General features: G+C 45.1%; 2 protein-coding genes across 2 annotated transcripts in view; one reads left to right on the top strand and one right to left on the bottom strand.

The window, feature by feature from the left end:
- Nucleotides 1-16,235, top strand: part of syn2b (synapsin IIb) — a 36,707-nt gene that overhangs the window by 12,929 nt on the left and 7,543 nt on the right. Inside the window, exons 2-6 of the mRNA XM_062459600.1 lie at nucleotides 3,325-3,382; nucleotides 5,663-5,754; nucleotides 7,214-7,370; nucleotides 7,927-8,016; nucleotides 16,120-16,182. Of these exons, the coding sequence (XP_062315584.1) occupies nucleotides 3,325-3,382; nucleotides 5,663-5,754; nucleotides 7,214-7,370; nucleotides 7,927-8,016; nucleotides 16,120-16,182 (460 nt within the window). The remainder of the gene's footprint in view (nucleotides 1-3,324; nucleotides 3,383-5,662; nucleotides 5,755-7,213; nucleotides 7,371-7,926; nucleotides 8,017-16,119; nucleotides 16,183-16,235) is intronic.
- On the bottom strand, nucleotides 8,157-14,932 carry LOC134019061 (metalloproteinase inhibitor 4-like). Its single transcript, XM_062459574.1, has 5 exons — nucleotides 14,445-14,932; nucleotides 10,334-10,431; nucleotides 9,996-10,110; nucleotides 9,720-9,844; nucleotides 8,157-9,461 (listed from the first exon to the last, which is right to left on the bottom strand). The coding sequence occupies exons 1-5, from the start codon at nucleotides 14,521-14,523 to the stop codon at nucleotides 9,264-9,266; spliced, it is 615 nt and encodes a 204-aa protein (XP_062315558.1). The 5' UTR covers nucleotides 14,524-14,932; the 3' UTR covers nucleotides 8,157-9,263.

The raw sequence follows: 16,235 nt of genomic DNA on the forward strand, positions 1-16,235 counted from the left end.
TGACAGTGACAGTCTCCTACTCTGGTAAATTACACACAGCAGCAGACAGCAAAGAAGAGAGAGCTCTTCAACCATGGAATAAATGACAAAGCTGTCACAGTAAGCCGACGAGATAAAAATAAATGCTTGGTGGATCTCACTGGTAGGATTGAACCATTCTGTTTACTTATACTAAAAATGTGTAAAAAAGGTTGGAGCATCTCCTGTAGGCTGTGTAGTCAGTCTTTTGTGGTAGCGCTTGGTCAGGATTTTCACCTAAATCCCATCGCTAACATCTCTGCCATTTCAAATCTGAAGCCCTTTAGTACATTGATGTATCTTGCCACATCCACAAATCTGTCGGTGAGTGTTTAAGTTGCAAACATACAGAACGGCATTTAATTAATTTGACTACTCAGCTACTCATGTAAACACATTCTTGGTTATTCTTTTTGAGTACTTCATTTTGAATCTTTTCCCAGCCCCTTAACTTATCAAACATAAAATAGGCAACCAATAAAGAGCTGAGACATGTCAAATGGTCTGGAGAGCTGTAGCAAGTGAGCTGTTTGTGTGTATGTCATGCTGGCCCAAGCTGATAGAACACCTGAACTTCCCACAGTCTTCCCCCCCCCCCCTCCATCTCTCATCTCATTCGCTTGATTTGTTTAGATCACAAAGGGAATTGCATAAATTAGTCTCGTAAATCAGGTGCCCAGCTCATGGCCTCTTTCACAAATGTTCTCTATGAAACCTCCGGGGTAGAGAGGGGCTGAGAGGATAGCCCGACTCACGGGCTGCTAGTAGCCTGAATGCATGAATAAAACACCTGCCCTAACTGTGACCCATGAATGCATCACATGGACACTGTATAAAGGAAAGGTAAAGGACACGTAGGAAGGTGTGCTGTCGCCCGACTTAACCCTAACAATACCTCAACCTATGGCCCTCTTTGAGTGATCCCAGCCCCGACCATTGCTTAACCGGACACAAAACCCACTTTTAATCTCTTAAAACCAAACCTGACCCAACCTAATACCAATGACTTCTGGTCATTTCAGTTAGTATTCAGAGATAGGTACCTCTGCACACCCCCATCCCAAAGCTCTATTACTTTAAAACGGTAGTCACAGCACAGATCGTTTGAGTCAGCACCCTGTCCACAACTTTGCAGTTTCTGCGGTGGAGTTGAGCATGCATTATGTAGGCCAAAAGTAAAACCTCCCATAACTGCAAGGAGCCCTCTCTGGCTAAAAATGCACACTTGTTCTGGTCCTCTACTTTGGCTATAAGCCGTGTCTCTCTAGATTGCATCAGGGAATTGAATAATACGAAGATGGGAGGAAAGGCCGATGTAGAATTCATATCCTACAAATCATACCATTCTGACCTCCAGCTAGAATGTGATGAGCCTTTTTACAAACCCTCATTAGACCAATAGCGCTGAAAATATGACTACACTTTATTAGAACATGACACCACATTGGGATAAGCATTTTTAATGCAGCTCAGTCGCTTATGTCACACATTCCTATTTGTGTTCAGTTTAGGATTCAGCCGTGTAACTGGGATTTACATTTACATTTAGTCATTTAGCAGACGCTCTTATCCAGAGCGACTTACAGTAAGTACAGGGACATTCCCCCCGAAGCAAGTAGGGTGAAGTGCCTTGCCCAAGGACACAACGTCATTTGGCACGGCTGGGAATCGAACTGGCAACCTTCAGATTACTAGCCCGACTCCCTCACCGCTCAGCCATCTGACTCCCATTTCAAATGACATTCAGTGCGGAAGCACCCTCACATGCATTCCAATATGCTCCCTTCATCCCTTTAGCATTTTCCACTAATTTGTCACACATAACGTGATTAAGGCGGTATATTATTTCCCCAAAAACTTGTAAACCAAACATTTTGGAATGATGTACCCTTAAATGATGCCATCAAATGAAAGGCAGTTAGTCTCCTTTCATCTTCTGCACAACATGCCAGTGACTGTACATCTGAATGCTTTTGTGACACTGTGAGCACAGCCACCTGGGTGGCTGACAGCTCAAGGTTACATACTCCAAAGACACGCTCGGCTCTCCTCTCATTATCCCCTCCTCTTTGTGTGGCTGCGCCTGAACGTCCTAAAATAAGAGAGGCATTCTCTGCCTCCTTTCGAGTCTGTCCTGTACTCTCAGTTCCCACTCTGCCTTCTCCTTTTCTCCCATTGATTGAGAAGAGCTTCATTTGTACAAGAGTCCGTGGGCTGCTGCAGACTTCCGGACTCCACCAATCAATAAACCAATGGTTGGGTCAGAGCATCTGCAGAACATAATAGACTTACCTGTGCCAACATTGTTGATGGTTTGTATAGACTTTCAAATCGGACTTTTCGATTTGAGGAGTCTCAGACATGCTCTGCGGTCTCAGTTTTGGATTTTGTGTTTGTGAGTCAATACATGGTTCATGTAAGGTGGCCGAACACATTCTCTTACTGGTATTGTGCCACCAAACTATGTTGGAATTATCTTTCCCTGCAACACACAGGATGTCAGATACAACAGGTATTATATTCAGAATTCATCTCTGAATTCTGAAATTGGTCACACCGACAGCTCTTTCCACGTGTGTCTATTTTTAGCTGAAGATGAACGTTTAGTCCCATCTATGATACTAAACACGCCTTGATCATAGTATATAAAGACGATTTCAACACCACCATAATACGCTGTTCCCTCACCTCCACCTGTCACAATAGCAACGTTATGGGAACCGTTTAGGATTCTGTTTTCACTCTGTACACACACTCCCTTCTGCTACAGGATCAGAAAGATGTGCAGTCCAACTCAGCAGGGCCGTATAGTCCCATTAAAGCAGACTAGATGTTTTTCAGCACTGAAGGCTACTGAGAAAAAAAACCTTTACGTGAGAGGAGGAGTTAGAACATGTCACGAGAGAAGCTTCCAGGCGTCCATTTTCTTTTCAAAAAAGAGTGGATTTTTATTCCCAGAAGATGGCAGCATTGCAGAGCCTCTGCTTAGTGGAGGCTCCAGACATTTCTACAAGAACCTTAAGAAGGCTTTCTGTCCAAACAAGTAAACAAGGGTCATGTTTTTGTTTTGGTCAAGTTCATTAGAACTACCAACAGATCAGACATGACTCATGGAACATTCATTCACAAAGATGTCTTATATTTGCTTCACTGCAATAGTAAAATAGGATTGGGATGTGGTTGTGCTGTAGCATCAGTGCAGCTTAGCTGAGTGACACGTGAATCCAGGCCAAAACAGTCAAAAGGTCTACCCACATTTTCAAGATGGTGATATGTCTGACCCCATGTTTCTGTCTTCTGTTGCAGGGCTAAATTGTTCCGGGGAAAGAAAGTACAGGGGGACTATGACATCAAAGTGGAACAGGTAAAACACACACTTTTCTCATCCATCCCAGAAGCCTTAAAGCACCACTGACGGCACTTTCATGCTGATCTGTTTATGCCCCTTGTAGCTACAGGAATTCTCCCAGGAGTTGATTGTGAGGCACAAAGTTAAAATAATTGGTAACACTTTAGAATAATGGTCCGTTGTTAACAAGTAGCTATGCAGGAAGTAATAGGTAATACTACATTAACACCGAACTTGTCTAAAAAGTGAACAATTTGTTTTTTTTACTCTTAACATGGTCATAGCATTTCAGAGGCTTGTGCCTCAAATGGGTTCTTTGTGGAAACCAGTTTATGAATATTATATCCCCCAAAAGACGAAGTGTGTTTCTTGTCTATACTGTCCTTGCCTCTCAAATCTTTCAGATATCGTCACTGATGAACTCTGATAGGTTCAGTCTCTAAACGTTCTTTATATGGATTTTGAATGGGAGAATGTCCTCCACAGCTCTGCTCTCTGCTACGAGTGGAGGCAGATGAGCGATGTATGACCTGCTCACATGTCCAGTGACGTCACATGTTCAGCTGGGGCGCATCGTGCAGCAGCAATCCGCTTGGATTCCGCAGTTCTCCGCAGCCCTCTGACCTCTGGAGCCACTCAGACCCCTGCAGCCTCACGTCTGGCTTTCGTTACTGTTTGGCTCCACCGCGGTCTCCTCACACACACACACACACACACAAACACCCCCCACACACACACACACACACACAGACACACATGCAAACACACACAATCTCTCTCTCTCTCTCCCTTGATTTCCACAGACACTCTTTGTAAACACGCCGTGCACCCACATTTGCAAACTTGCACCTCTTACTAACTTTTGCCCAGCTCTCGCAGACAATGACAGGAAGCCAGAAGTTACACAGTCATTCATGTGATGAGACCACAACACATTTACGCAGTGACATCACTGGCATGATTGTATGCATACATTTCAGAAAAAACATTGCCAAATCGAACAAAATGTGAACGTGTGCTCAGAGGGACAGCTGTTGCTTTACAGTAAATAAATGATCTCTACCCACAGAATAATGTCAACAAACTCTACACTCACTCCAGTCTTAATTAAAACATTTTATTCCCCTCCACACATCTTGGAGAAAACATCTGAGTCACTCCAGTGACAGCGGAGTACGCCTGTACGGTAACTGGTAGGCGGGTTTGTCTGGGCCTTCGATAAAAAAAAAAGTCAAGTTAGCGCGTCAGTCTCTACTTGAAAACCGCAACTAGTTAAATTACTAATGTTTAAGAAGAGACACCTAGTTTCATTTCACTCGTAAAGAGAACAGGCCAGTGATATTGCATCTCACGGTCTACTGAGAGACAAGAGTGTGTGGGTTTGTGGTGAATCATCCAACCTCAGAGATATATTCTTCACTGGAACTTATCACTGTCACCAGACTGTGATAACGGATAACCTAGTCAAGAACCAACAGAAAATTCTCTATATTAAAGTTTTGGCTTGTTAGACATTTACTGTAATGCACATGAATATGGTTGAAGATGTAGTAATGATAGGTATCATTATACCTACATATTAAGAGGTCACAGGTTCAAATGTACATCGCTTTTGATATTTATTTTAATTATTATTATTGCGAAGACATCTTAGATAATACCCAATTGCTCTTAAAGTACCAAGTCAATGACGGGAATAGTTAAGACAAGTTCAAGACAAAATCAACGTATTTATTACACATATGTGAGGTGCAGGTGTCTGTTACACTCAACTTGAGGATCACAGAAGACTGGACAATGAATACAGGAAATCAAGTATATCAGGTATATGGTATCACAATGTGGGAGGATACAAGATGATTAGCATAGCCTTCGCAGGCACAGAAAAAGTACACTGCATGCTAGATAGCTTTTGTTTAGGTCTTTAGATAAGGCTCCTAGGAATGGCCTTACAAAGAACTAACTTATGGCTATGCAGGCATAAGAAAACAGCATAATGACAGTTGATCAATGATACAAGAAACATAATTAATATATATGTTAATATTAATATGTTAATGTTAAATAATATTTTCTCTCCTGGACATAACCAAGGGTTATGTGTTCATGGACTTAATATAGCAAGGTATAGATCAAACATTGTTTATGATATTGAGAACATTTCAAACAGTATAAAAGTAATAAAGGAATCATTATCTTTAATTATTGTTAACTGATCAGTGGTTTAAGGACAGACCTCTTCAATTGTGATACATGAAAACTGAATCATGTTAATCACCAATGTTTCTGTTCCAGGCTGAGTTCTCAGAGATCAACCTGGTTTCCCAGGCCAACGGGACCTGCAACGTGGACATCCAGGTGACCAGGAGTGGAAGCAGAGTGGTGAGGTAAGAGCTTGATTTGGTGCTTCTGTCAGAACAGAATAGGGTCTGTCGGCTGCTTTAGACCAACTTAATAAAGTAGATGACACGACACAGGAGACGGACAAAGCTCTCATGCGGCTGCAGTGAGTGACAGTTGATTTGGAAAATGCGAGAATGCTCTCAACACAGTATCATGACTAGACTGCTTGACCATGACTTGCAGGGATGGCAGTCATGGTTGTTTACAGATCTTAATCAACGGAAAAGTACAGAAGCCCAACTGTTTCGCCACCGCAAACCACAGCGGTACCCACGGCCTGCCTGGAAACGTCTGGGATTAGGCAAGAGAGAGAGAGAGTTACAGAAAAGTTTGCAGACACCAGGAAATGAGCCGCCCTCTTGAGCTTGATCACTGGCTATGCCCTATAATTATAATGTATTCGGGGCTCGTACAGCCAGGGGTGAACAGCATGGCTCCTTATGTTTGGAGATGTGTACAAGGTGACGAGGTGATTCATGTGTGAGTATCTGTGGGGTGGAGTTTCCCCTCACCCGTTGGGACACAAAGCATGCCTGAAGCTGCCGGTAGACCAGTGGCTGACTGGTCTGTCTTCTGACTGGATTCTTCAGTGACTTCTTCTAATTCCTTCATGCAGACTTGGGTACTTGGTGTGGTGCCAGTATGGTGATCAAATTCTAGTCCCAAAGCATTGTGAATAAACATTTTGAAGTCCTTATTAGCATGTTACGGTACAAATGTTAATCATCTACAAATGTTGTATATAACATATACAAATGAATGAAATTGAATGATTAATATGCGTGTGATGCATGTGTGTGTAGATGTCTGACAGTAAAAGGGATGGAACCCTCGCTATAAGCTTGATAGGAAACTTTATGATAACCATTCATTATGAGCCCGGTTTAAACATTTATAGATGCATTAACGAATGGTTTGTGACATTCCTGTTGAGGTTCAGTGTTCAGTGATTCAAATGAGGATGAGTGGGTAGGATGCATGCACATGATTCCCCTGGGTGTGTGAACACAAACACCACCAGTAGGCCTCTCTCCCTGCTCCTCAGAAGAAGTCATTGGTATGCTGTGTGCAGGATGACTTGGTGTTGATTAAACGGTGCCAGTGTTTACACACATACCCACACACACACACGCGCACACACACACACCTACACACACACACACACACACACAAACTCACATGAATAAAGACAGACACACACACACATGCACAGACCACATACACAGTAAGACAAAAGGAAAACCAACAGGGGCCGTTTCATATCACCATCACTCTTTCACTGACATGGGACCACCCCCCCCACCCCCCCCCCCCCCACACACACACACACCTCCCAGACACACAAGCCCACCACTGCTCAACACTGCTCGACAAAATGTCATCCTTCTTGCTGTCCAATTTACATGGGCAGCCAGTCAGTCTATCCTGCTCCTCTCTCCACAGGTCATTCAAGCCGGACTTTGTTCTGGTACGACAGCACGCCTTCAGTATGGCCCAGAACGAGGACTTCCGCAACATGATCATCGGCCTGCAGTACGCTGGCATCCCCAGCGTCAACTCACTGGAGTCCATCTACAACCTCTGCGATAAACCCTGGGCGGTGAGAAACACCCCGTCATACAGTACACTCACAGGCCGAGCCAACCTCATTTTCCTTATGGGCTCAGTGTTTGTGTTGGTGGAGTGTGTTAGCTTGAGGGAAGGCTTGGGCCTAGGGCACAGCTGGGATCAAAAGGGATCAGACTAGACTTCAGTATGGTTTTTTGACGCTGCGCTTTTGATATCACGTGGTTTTTGCTGCACTGTACTGTGTAATTTGAATGTTGGGATTCCATTTTTGCACTGTAGTTGAGATTTGAGCTTCACCGTGCCTGGTGGCTGAGCTGTGGTTACTTTGTACTGTCTCTGGTAAATGCAAACCGGTCCTTGACTCGGACCACCCAGATACTGTTAGATCTATGCACTTCTGATCCTTGTACTTTGATATTTTTGCGACGATTCGGATAAAAGCGTTGCAAAAAAATTTACGAAACGTCATTGCGGACAATCATCAACCTGTAACATTACTATTGGAAGGTTCATTTTCATTGATGGCATCCCCTCTGCCCGTCATTGTTCTGTTTCTGACTCGTGTGTTGGCTTGGTGGCTCTCCAAGTTTGCCCAGCTGATCAGCACCCAGAAGAAGCTCGGCCCTGACAAGTTTCCCCTCATCGACCAGACCTTCTACCCAAACTACAAGGACATGGTAAGACCTGGGTGTCTGCTCCGCATCACATACTTACTGGAACAAACACGTCACTTCATGGTCACCAGAAAGCCTTCCTAGAAAGGATTGTTTTATCTTTCAAGAGGAGGAGGAAGGAAGAACTACAATAGGAATTTCGAATTGAATTGAGCATACTTTTTATATACAATATTTTTTTTGGTACAATGGAATAGAAAACGATATATTGACAGAAAAAGACACATAAATACTTTTTTTAACATCGTTTTTGTATACAAAACAATTATCTAAAGAGTGTGCACAAAGACAGCTTCTACGTGTTCTTGGGTTAGAGCAATGTATTAGCTTTTTGGCACAGGAAATGGAACGGCACAATTCACAACAGCACAGGGGAATTACACACAAGGACAATCTTGTCTAACTTAGCTGTTAAAATGTATTAGTAACCATAGAAATATATACACTCTCTTACAGTGAATAGGTTTGGGGGGAAATTGCAAGCCATCTACATATATCACACAACATCTAATTGTCAAACTGTTTGGATTGGAACACGTTTTATTTAATAATGTCATGGGGACATACAGGATGGTGAATACTCTTGCTACAGACAACAGGAAGACTGAGACAATCTCAAGCTAAATTGACCTTGATCTTTGTCGTCTCAACATCCTGCCTGTTTCTTAACTCATACATTCATCGTAGCGAGACTGGCATCAAGGCCTAAATATGTAACAGACTTTACTCCTAACATCTGAAAAACTGGAGGTGTGCTTTATTTTGTTTGTCAGGCAGTATAGGACTGATGGGACAGTCCAGTAAGTGGACACTACATGCAAAGTAAGCAAAATAAACCACACTTGAAGTGTTTGAAATATATAAAACGCAATTTTTAGCCCACCTTCAGAAGCCCTTAGAGTAAGGAAAAAAATAGGCAGTGGTACTGCAGACTAGGTTTCCCACAGTGAAGAAAAACAACTCGCACTTGAGTTCTGAAAAAATGAACAAAGGAAGAGGGAAGGTGTCAGAGCTATAAAACTGTCCAAAGAAACACATCAGAGTCCAGGGTCCCTCTGACCATTCCCCCTCTGCCTGGGGGGGGTGGGGGGGCTGGGGGGGGGGCTGGTTGGTGGGGGCGGGGCGGGGCTGAGGTGACGAAAACCAGGAGGGTGGGATGGGGTGTTGTTGTCACGGTCGGAGGTGCCGGGTGGTGAAGGGAGGGGGGGCGGAGGGGGGGGGGGGGGGACATCACATCCGGCCCCGCCCCCTCAGGGATCAGACATGTCCAGGAAGTCCTTCTCAGGAGGCGGGCCGCCCCGGTACCAGCTGCAGGAGCCGTCGCTCCGCTTGATGCAGGCGTACTGCCGGGCCTGCTCCCCGTTCAGACTGTTGTCCAGCAGCCAGTCGGTCCACAGACACTCGTTGTCGCCCGTGGTGGAGCAGGGCACCGTGTAGCAGGTGTTGATCTGGGGGACAGTGAGGACAGTTAGAGTCTGGCCGGAAACCTAGCGTTACCTAGCGCAACGTCGAAGATCGGAAGATAACACATCTGATGGTCGATTCAGCTTATTCAAATCTCCTTTAGTCTTAAATATGTATATAGACACACCGTGTCAAAGTTACGTTTTTTACCTGACCTATATGGAACTAGGACATGACGTCTTAGGTCTGAGACACTCCAGCTTATTCTACAGGTCTTATGTTTGAGTCCCAACACCACTTACTTTGCATTCACAGCCCATCTGGTATCTGTAGTTGAGATTCTTCTTCTGCGACATGGAGAGGTTGTCCCAGGGCTCCACCAGGTCACACAGGCCAATAGAAATCCTCCCATCGCTCCACATGCTTCCTGTATGCCATCACACACACGCATTTCACGTCGCCACCACGTCAAGACTCTAACTTGGCGAGATAGTACACTTTTGAAACATTGTTCAGCCGAGGTGCCCATTGAAGAACCATCCAGATAGGTCCCCATGTCGTTGAATCCCATGACGTACCTGACAGCAGGTACTGAACTTTGTTGTTGGAATCCAGCTTGACGCCACAGAGGGAGGAGAAGACAGGTGTGTACACGTACTGGATGTCTTTGGCCTTGTCGAAACCCTTAAACATCTGCAGCAGTTCAAAGGTGGGAGGAATCACATGAGAACGTCAGTGTCCGTCTCCTGGATCGAATGGTCCTCGTCAACAGCATGTGACACGTTGAAGTTGGTTTCACTGGGATCCCCCCTTTTGTTTGGTCAAATATGATAATAATGTGTAGAAATGTGTCCTCTGTGTGCGATGTATGTCGTGATGATTCAGCCTGGGTGATGCACTGGCTTGGGGTGCTCACCTTGATCATCTTGATCTCATATTGAATCATCTTCAGATAGGGAGAGGAGCTGTTGCTAGGAGACACAATCTTCTCCCCGGATATCTTTGCTCGGATCACTGAGAATGAGATGTTGGTTTGGATAGACATGTCAGATATCAGCAAATTGCCAGACACATTCCATCCCCTCGGAACATCAACATCACATCACACAAGCGCAGCAGGGAATATGAGCTGCTTTGTTCTAACCTGTTTAACATTTCATGAAATCCCTTTTCACGAGAAAAATGGCCCCAAGAATATCTGGTGTCTTCCATGTTGGATGGTGCAATGGATAATTTTACCCCTTTAAGAATATTTGTTTTAATTGGGTTTCACATCATTCTCCCGCCCCCCCTCCTTCTCTCTTTATCTTTTTCTTACTCTCTCTCTCTCTCACTCTCTGTCTCGCTCATTCTCACGCACAGACACACACATATACACACCTCTACACACTCCACACACATATACACACAGACACACACCTCTACACACTCACACAGAGACACACACAAGGCCCAAAATCCACAAACTGAATCTGGCAGGCTTAGCCTTCCAGAGTGTTTAATATGCATACGCTGTCTCTGGTCATATAAACACTGTTAGCTCTGTTTCTGGGGTGATATTAATCTGCACTGCATGTTTCAATGAGCCCAGTGTCGTGTGATTAGGGCCGTGCCTCTACAGAGAGGGCCGCCTTAGCCATCCTCCTCAGTCACCCGCCCTGATCCAGCCCTCGTCGGGAAGACGAACCGAAACCCTCCCAGAATTACAAGTAGCTGGCTGCATGCAGCCTCGCACAGAATAACACCAAAGTAACCTTCCTGCTGAAGGATCCCGATTTTCCGAGCAAGTTTTCCAAGGTGCTGAATTCTCAGAGAGCAGAACATGAAGATGCAATTCCACTGCATGGTTGTAGTACAAGACAGTTAAACCACATCAAATTGAAGGTGAATTCAGTTTTGTATGGATTTTTAAATAAAGGTAGACACTTCAAAGGTTGTTTGATGTTAAATAGCTGCTTGCCTATAAGGAATTAGCCTATGATTGCAAACACATTACTGTCATTCCTTTTCTCATTGTTCCCTATAAGAGAGTGGAATGCTGAGGCAGCTGTGTGAGTACTGTGGTGTGTTCCTGACTAGTACCCCCCCACCCCCCCACCCCCACCAGCCCCCCCCCACCACCACCACCACCCCCCCACCCAGACACAGCTAAACAAACCATCCCCATTGTTATCCACCCACCACATAACAATCTGGAAAGAGTCTTGTTTTTCACTCAGGTGTTGACCCAACTGCAGCTTTGCAAAAGTGCTGGTTGAACAAAGAGGATGAACCACAATTCCATAGACGAATCCCTGTTCAATTAGGAGAATCCATTCCATTGGTCTGTTTATATTTCGGCGAAACAATACCGGGCTAACACGACCAGACTGTTAGTCTTTCAGTCTAAGTCCTCTCGTCACACTGTTGGGATTACATCAACAGTGTTTGGGAGAACGTCGAAATCTAAATCCAGCAAGGTCACTCTCCAATCACTCTGGTTCCTGTTCCAACCCTGCAACGATCCTCTGGCTTTATTCATGCTGTGTAAACCATGGCCTCACCAAGGACATTACAGGATTTTTCCCTCAGTTACGCCAGGACAGATGACAGAAGAGGCCATGAAACCGAAATAACAAGGATTGTTTTACAGCACAATTAATTCGAAATGCGTTGACTAAAATAGCTTTGTTTCTACAGCCAGAGGTAGTTTCCACTTCGCACTGATGTGGTGTGTTGCCGTTCTCCCTGCCTGGCTTGGTGTTTGGCAGAGTGTCGGGGGGATAAAGTGCACTGCTGTAGGATAGGGCTCCTGGCACATTATATAAACACTGTAAAGTGAGGCTTCTGCTCTCAGCCCTTTCACTAATCCCTGCTGAGGCCAACCCAGCCTCTCCCGGCTTGAGAGCATTTGGATCTGACCTACCCTCGAGTGTCTCTACCACCGCTGCCAACAAGACCTCTCTTGGCCCGGGACTGTATTCAGAATACGTTCGTGGGCCTGTTTTAGGGCATTTGAAGGCACAGTGGAGTAAAGGTGTGGGGAAGAAACGTTTCTGTATGAGTCAGGGAAGGCAAGACAGTGATAATGACATTAGGCCGTTTTCAGCTCGAAAAAAAAACATTTAGTCTAGACACTTACTGACGTACTAGTAGTTACTGATCACACACCTGTAAAGCAGAGTTCATGTTATTTAGAGTTGATTTATCTCTGCTCCTCACATCAATAGTTTGGTCTCACTAATCTCCTCTTGACCAGGATCAAATGTTGTAAACAGTATCATGATCCATCAAATTCCTTTTTTAACTTCTATTGTTCCCCCATACAACCTGCCTCTGCCTACAGAATGGCTAGACTCAACCAGTGTCCATGGCTAGTCTCGACCAGTTAGCAAAACGACAAACTCAAAATGTTTGCCTTCGGGGGGGGGGGGGGGGGGGGGGATTGCAGATAAAGGAATTGCAGATTGTGGACTGCATCCCCTGTATCCCTCAAAAAGTCCTGTCAGTAGCTTTAATGTAATAATTTAGTATGCCAACAGCCCTCAGGCGTCTATAGAGATGATAATCAGCCTGTGATGTTGTATGTTTACTGTTGGCGCTGTCTGGCCTCCTGCCAGAAACTCTGGGCCATGTTCCAGACCTAATGGTTGGAGCCTTGTCTCTGTAGCGTTGTCCCAATAAGTGGAGCTCAATCCAGATAGTTCGGATACCTTCAGAGGAGGTTTCTGCGCACTTGGAATCAGAAGGTCAAACAGGCTACAAAGAGTTAACCACACGAGAAACATCCCTAAAGATGTGAAGTCTGAAGTCCGAATCCAGGACGTAATTTATTGCACTGATCAAGATCTTCTTTGATATTGTGTGTGTATTGTACAGTGCTATTATGATTTGTATAGTTTTTTACTGCAGCACAACCAACTGCTCCTCTGGGGACAAATAAAGGTCTACTTCACTTTATGATAAGATGGATTAGATCTCTGAGCTCTTGGCACATTTTTTGAAAGCCTGTCAGAATGCAGTCAACATACTCTACAAGTCATCTGAATTCGAATAGTTTCTTTGTCCAGACTGCATCCCCCCTCCCCTCTCCTCTCCTCTCCTCTGCAGGAGACAGGCCTCTGACACTAACATAGAGCTCAACTCTCCACACCAGACTCCAGCCCGCTCTGAGCTGCACCTCAGGACAGCCAGTCACATAGGAGTGTTGGTTTTGGCTAGCACACAGAGAAAGAGAGGGGGGGGAGACAGTGAGAGATGGAGAGAGAGATGGAGAGAGAGATGGAGAGAGAGATGGAGAGAGAGAGAGATGGAGAAAAGGCAGAGGTGGAGCAGAAAGAGAGAGAACAGCTCACAGGAAAGTTTGTCGTTGTTTTACAGTTATGTTTGATGCTAATATCCTTAAAATATATACTGAGTGCATTTGGGAAAGAGTGCACTTACGCATTATAGAATTATCCAAAAATGGGAAGTTGAGCATGTCCTTTCCAATAACTATACTTTAAGCTCAGTCCATTGAACAGATTTACTGAGAAAACCCATTGCATGAATATATACTTATGTTCTTAGTACTATTAATCTCAAAATTACAGACAAACACACTCTACTGTATGTTATCATCATTTAGATTTACAATATGTAGTAGCATAACAATTGTCATCACACATTAGTATCACACACGTGCGAAAGATCACAAACACTCTTATATAACTCCCTCTCCAAAACATGGTATTTATATTGTGTTGGCCCCCAGTAGTACAGGTCCCAGACTACCATGAACCTAAACCCAAGGTGCATTCATATGACTGAAATTGAAATCCCCCCCACTCTACCCCCCATACACAGTCTTGCATAGGATCACCTGCTATATCTGGGACACCATCAAACCCACAATGCAATATTCACAGTACATCTTTTCTCGTGTGCAGAACTCACAGAGCTGCATAGTAAATAAAGATGGACCCTAAAGGTGTGGGTGAATGTTGTGAGCGCGGCAGGTGAATGCAGCGTGTCGTGTGTCGTGTGTGGTGGACCTGAGGCGGACGTACCTATCTCAGCGCTGCAGAAGTGCTGCTGTGGGTGGGCAGGGTTGCAGCTGCATCCCTCCGCCAGGTCCCTCAGCCTCATGGTCAGGAGCAGGGCCACCAGCCTCAGGGCCACACATCCAGGCAGGGGGGGCGCCCATTTCAACGGCTCCGCGCTGCTGCTCTCTCTCTCTCTCTCTCTCTCTCTCTCTGTCTGTCTGTCTGTCGCTGCTTCTTCAGATTAGTGGCCGGCGCACCACAGCTGGCTGTGTCCCGCAGCGGGGCAAGTGTGCGCGGGGAGTGGAGCAGAGCGGAGGGGCTGAGATGGAAATCTTGTGGCAATGTGTTACCTACTTTCACGGGTCCTGTCGGCTACGATGCTCTCAGAGTGTCTTGCTGTTTCTTTCGCTCTCTCTCTCTCTCCCTCTCTCTCGCTCTGTCTCTCTTTCTTTTACCTCAAGCTCCCTTTTTCCTTTTCTTTTTGATCAAACACTCTCTCAGTTCACTCTCGTTCTCCCTGAATGCTGGCAGGCTGAGGAACAGGGAACCTCTTATACAGAACATCTTTGGCTGTTTTAAGCACCGCCTTCTTTTTTTTTCCTTTCAAGGACCCGCCCCTTTCCCCTCCAACCCCAGTCCCCCAGCTCTGTCACAATCACTGCAAGTGTCTACATGCTTCACGTGGGATGTACAATGCTTGCACATTCAGTGTCCACTGTCGACTATTCGGAATTAAAATAATTGTATTTCAGTGAAACACTTTATGAGGGACTTCCCTTATTTTGATTGCACCTACTTCTCTTGAATTGACAGTGTGTTTCAACCGTGTTTTTTTATAGAGATGTTCTCGGTTCATTCGGTTTAATTCTGCCGCTATCTATCTGCAGCATCTATGTTAATACAAAGCGTTTTTAATATTCTTAATATTGTAAAAGAAACTCAGCGTGAGTAACTCCTCACTACTGTGCGCAGCATTTGGTTTGGCTGCTGTTTCACAAGCTGGGTCTCAACACATTGAATTAAACACAGCTTTATGAGGAAATGGGAGACACCTTCTCATGTGGACAGCCCTGTCATTATACTGCTCTACATATCCATGGAGTCCTATGATGAGAGGGGGCCGAGGTATCAGGGCCAGGGTTTTTCAAAGGAAAAACGATAGAGGGGAAAAACCTGTACCACACTCTACCACACCTTCAACTCTATTAGGTATTCCAGTTGAACTAGAGTGATGGAACATGGTCTACTTTAAAGTTTACCAGAGTCCCTACTCTCCCTTCACTGCAGACCCATCTCTTCTAAGAACGCCCTGAGCTTCTGCAGCACTGCCCTCTTTACTGTGTAACTCTCTCCAACGGTTTCCCACTACTGGCCAATCTGACTTCCTCTCTTCGTTTGTATTAGAGAGGAGGAAAGGAAAATGAAGACAACAGTAGGCTATGTGTATGTTTGACCCAGCTTGTGAGGGAAGGCTCGGCTAAAGGTGCCCAAACTGTGTCAGTCATTCAAGCATTCACTCAGCCTTGGGTGTGTCAGGTCACAGGTGGGGTAGTCTGGAGTTGACTGCACGAAGGCAAACAGTGGCTTTTAGAAAACACACAGGTCCTAGTTGTTTCCTCCATCCTGTTTGCATTTGACATCCTGGTGAAAAAAAAGATGACGAGAGTTCCAGTCGCTCAGACTCCTGTGTGTCTTTCAGATCTCCATGCCCACGTTCCCCGTGGTGGTGAAGATAGGACACGCCCACTCCGGAATGGGGAAGGTAAGACCGAGATAATGGCATGTGACGCCATGTTGGCGGCATGTAAGACCAAG

Source organism: Osmerus eperlanus, chromosome 1 (genome assembly GCF_963692335.1).
Source record: "Osmerus eperlanus chromosome 1, fOsmEpe2.1, whole genome shotgun sequence".
Lineage (NCBI taxonomy): Eukaryota > Metazoa > Chordata > Actinopteri > Osmeriformes > Osmeridae > Osmerus > Osmerus eperlanus.

Coding starts and splice junctions, on each gene's coding strand:
- LOC134019061 (XM_062459574.1), bottom strand. CDS start 14,523: ATGAGGCTGAGGGACCTGGCGGAGGGATGCAGCTGCAACCCTGCCCAC. Junction 10,432..14,444: donor CTTCTGCAGCGCTGAGATAG/GTACGTCCGCCT, acceptor TCTCATTCTCAG/TGATCCGAGCAAAGATATCC. Junction 9,845..9,995: donor AGTTCAGTACCTGCTGTCAG/GTACGTCATGGG, acceptor GATGGCATACAG/GAAGCATGTGGAGCGATGGG.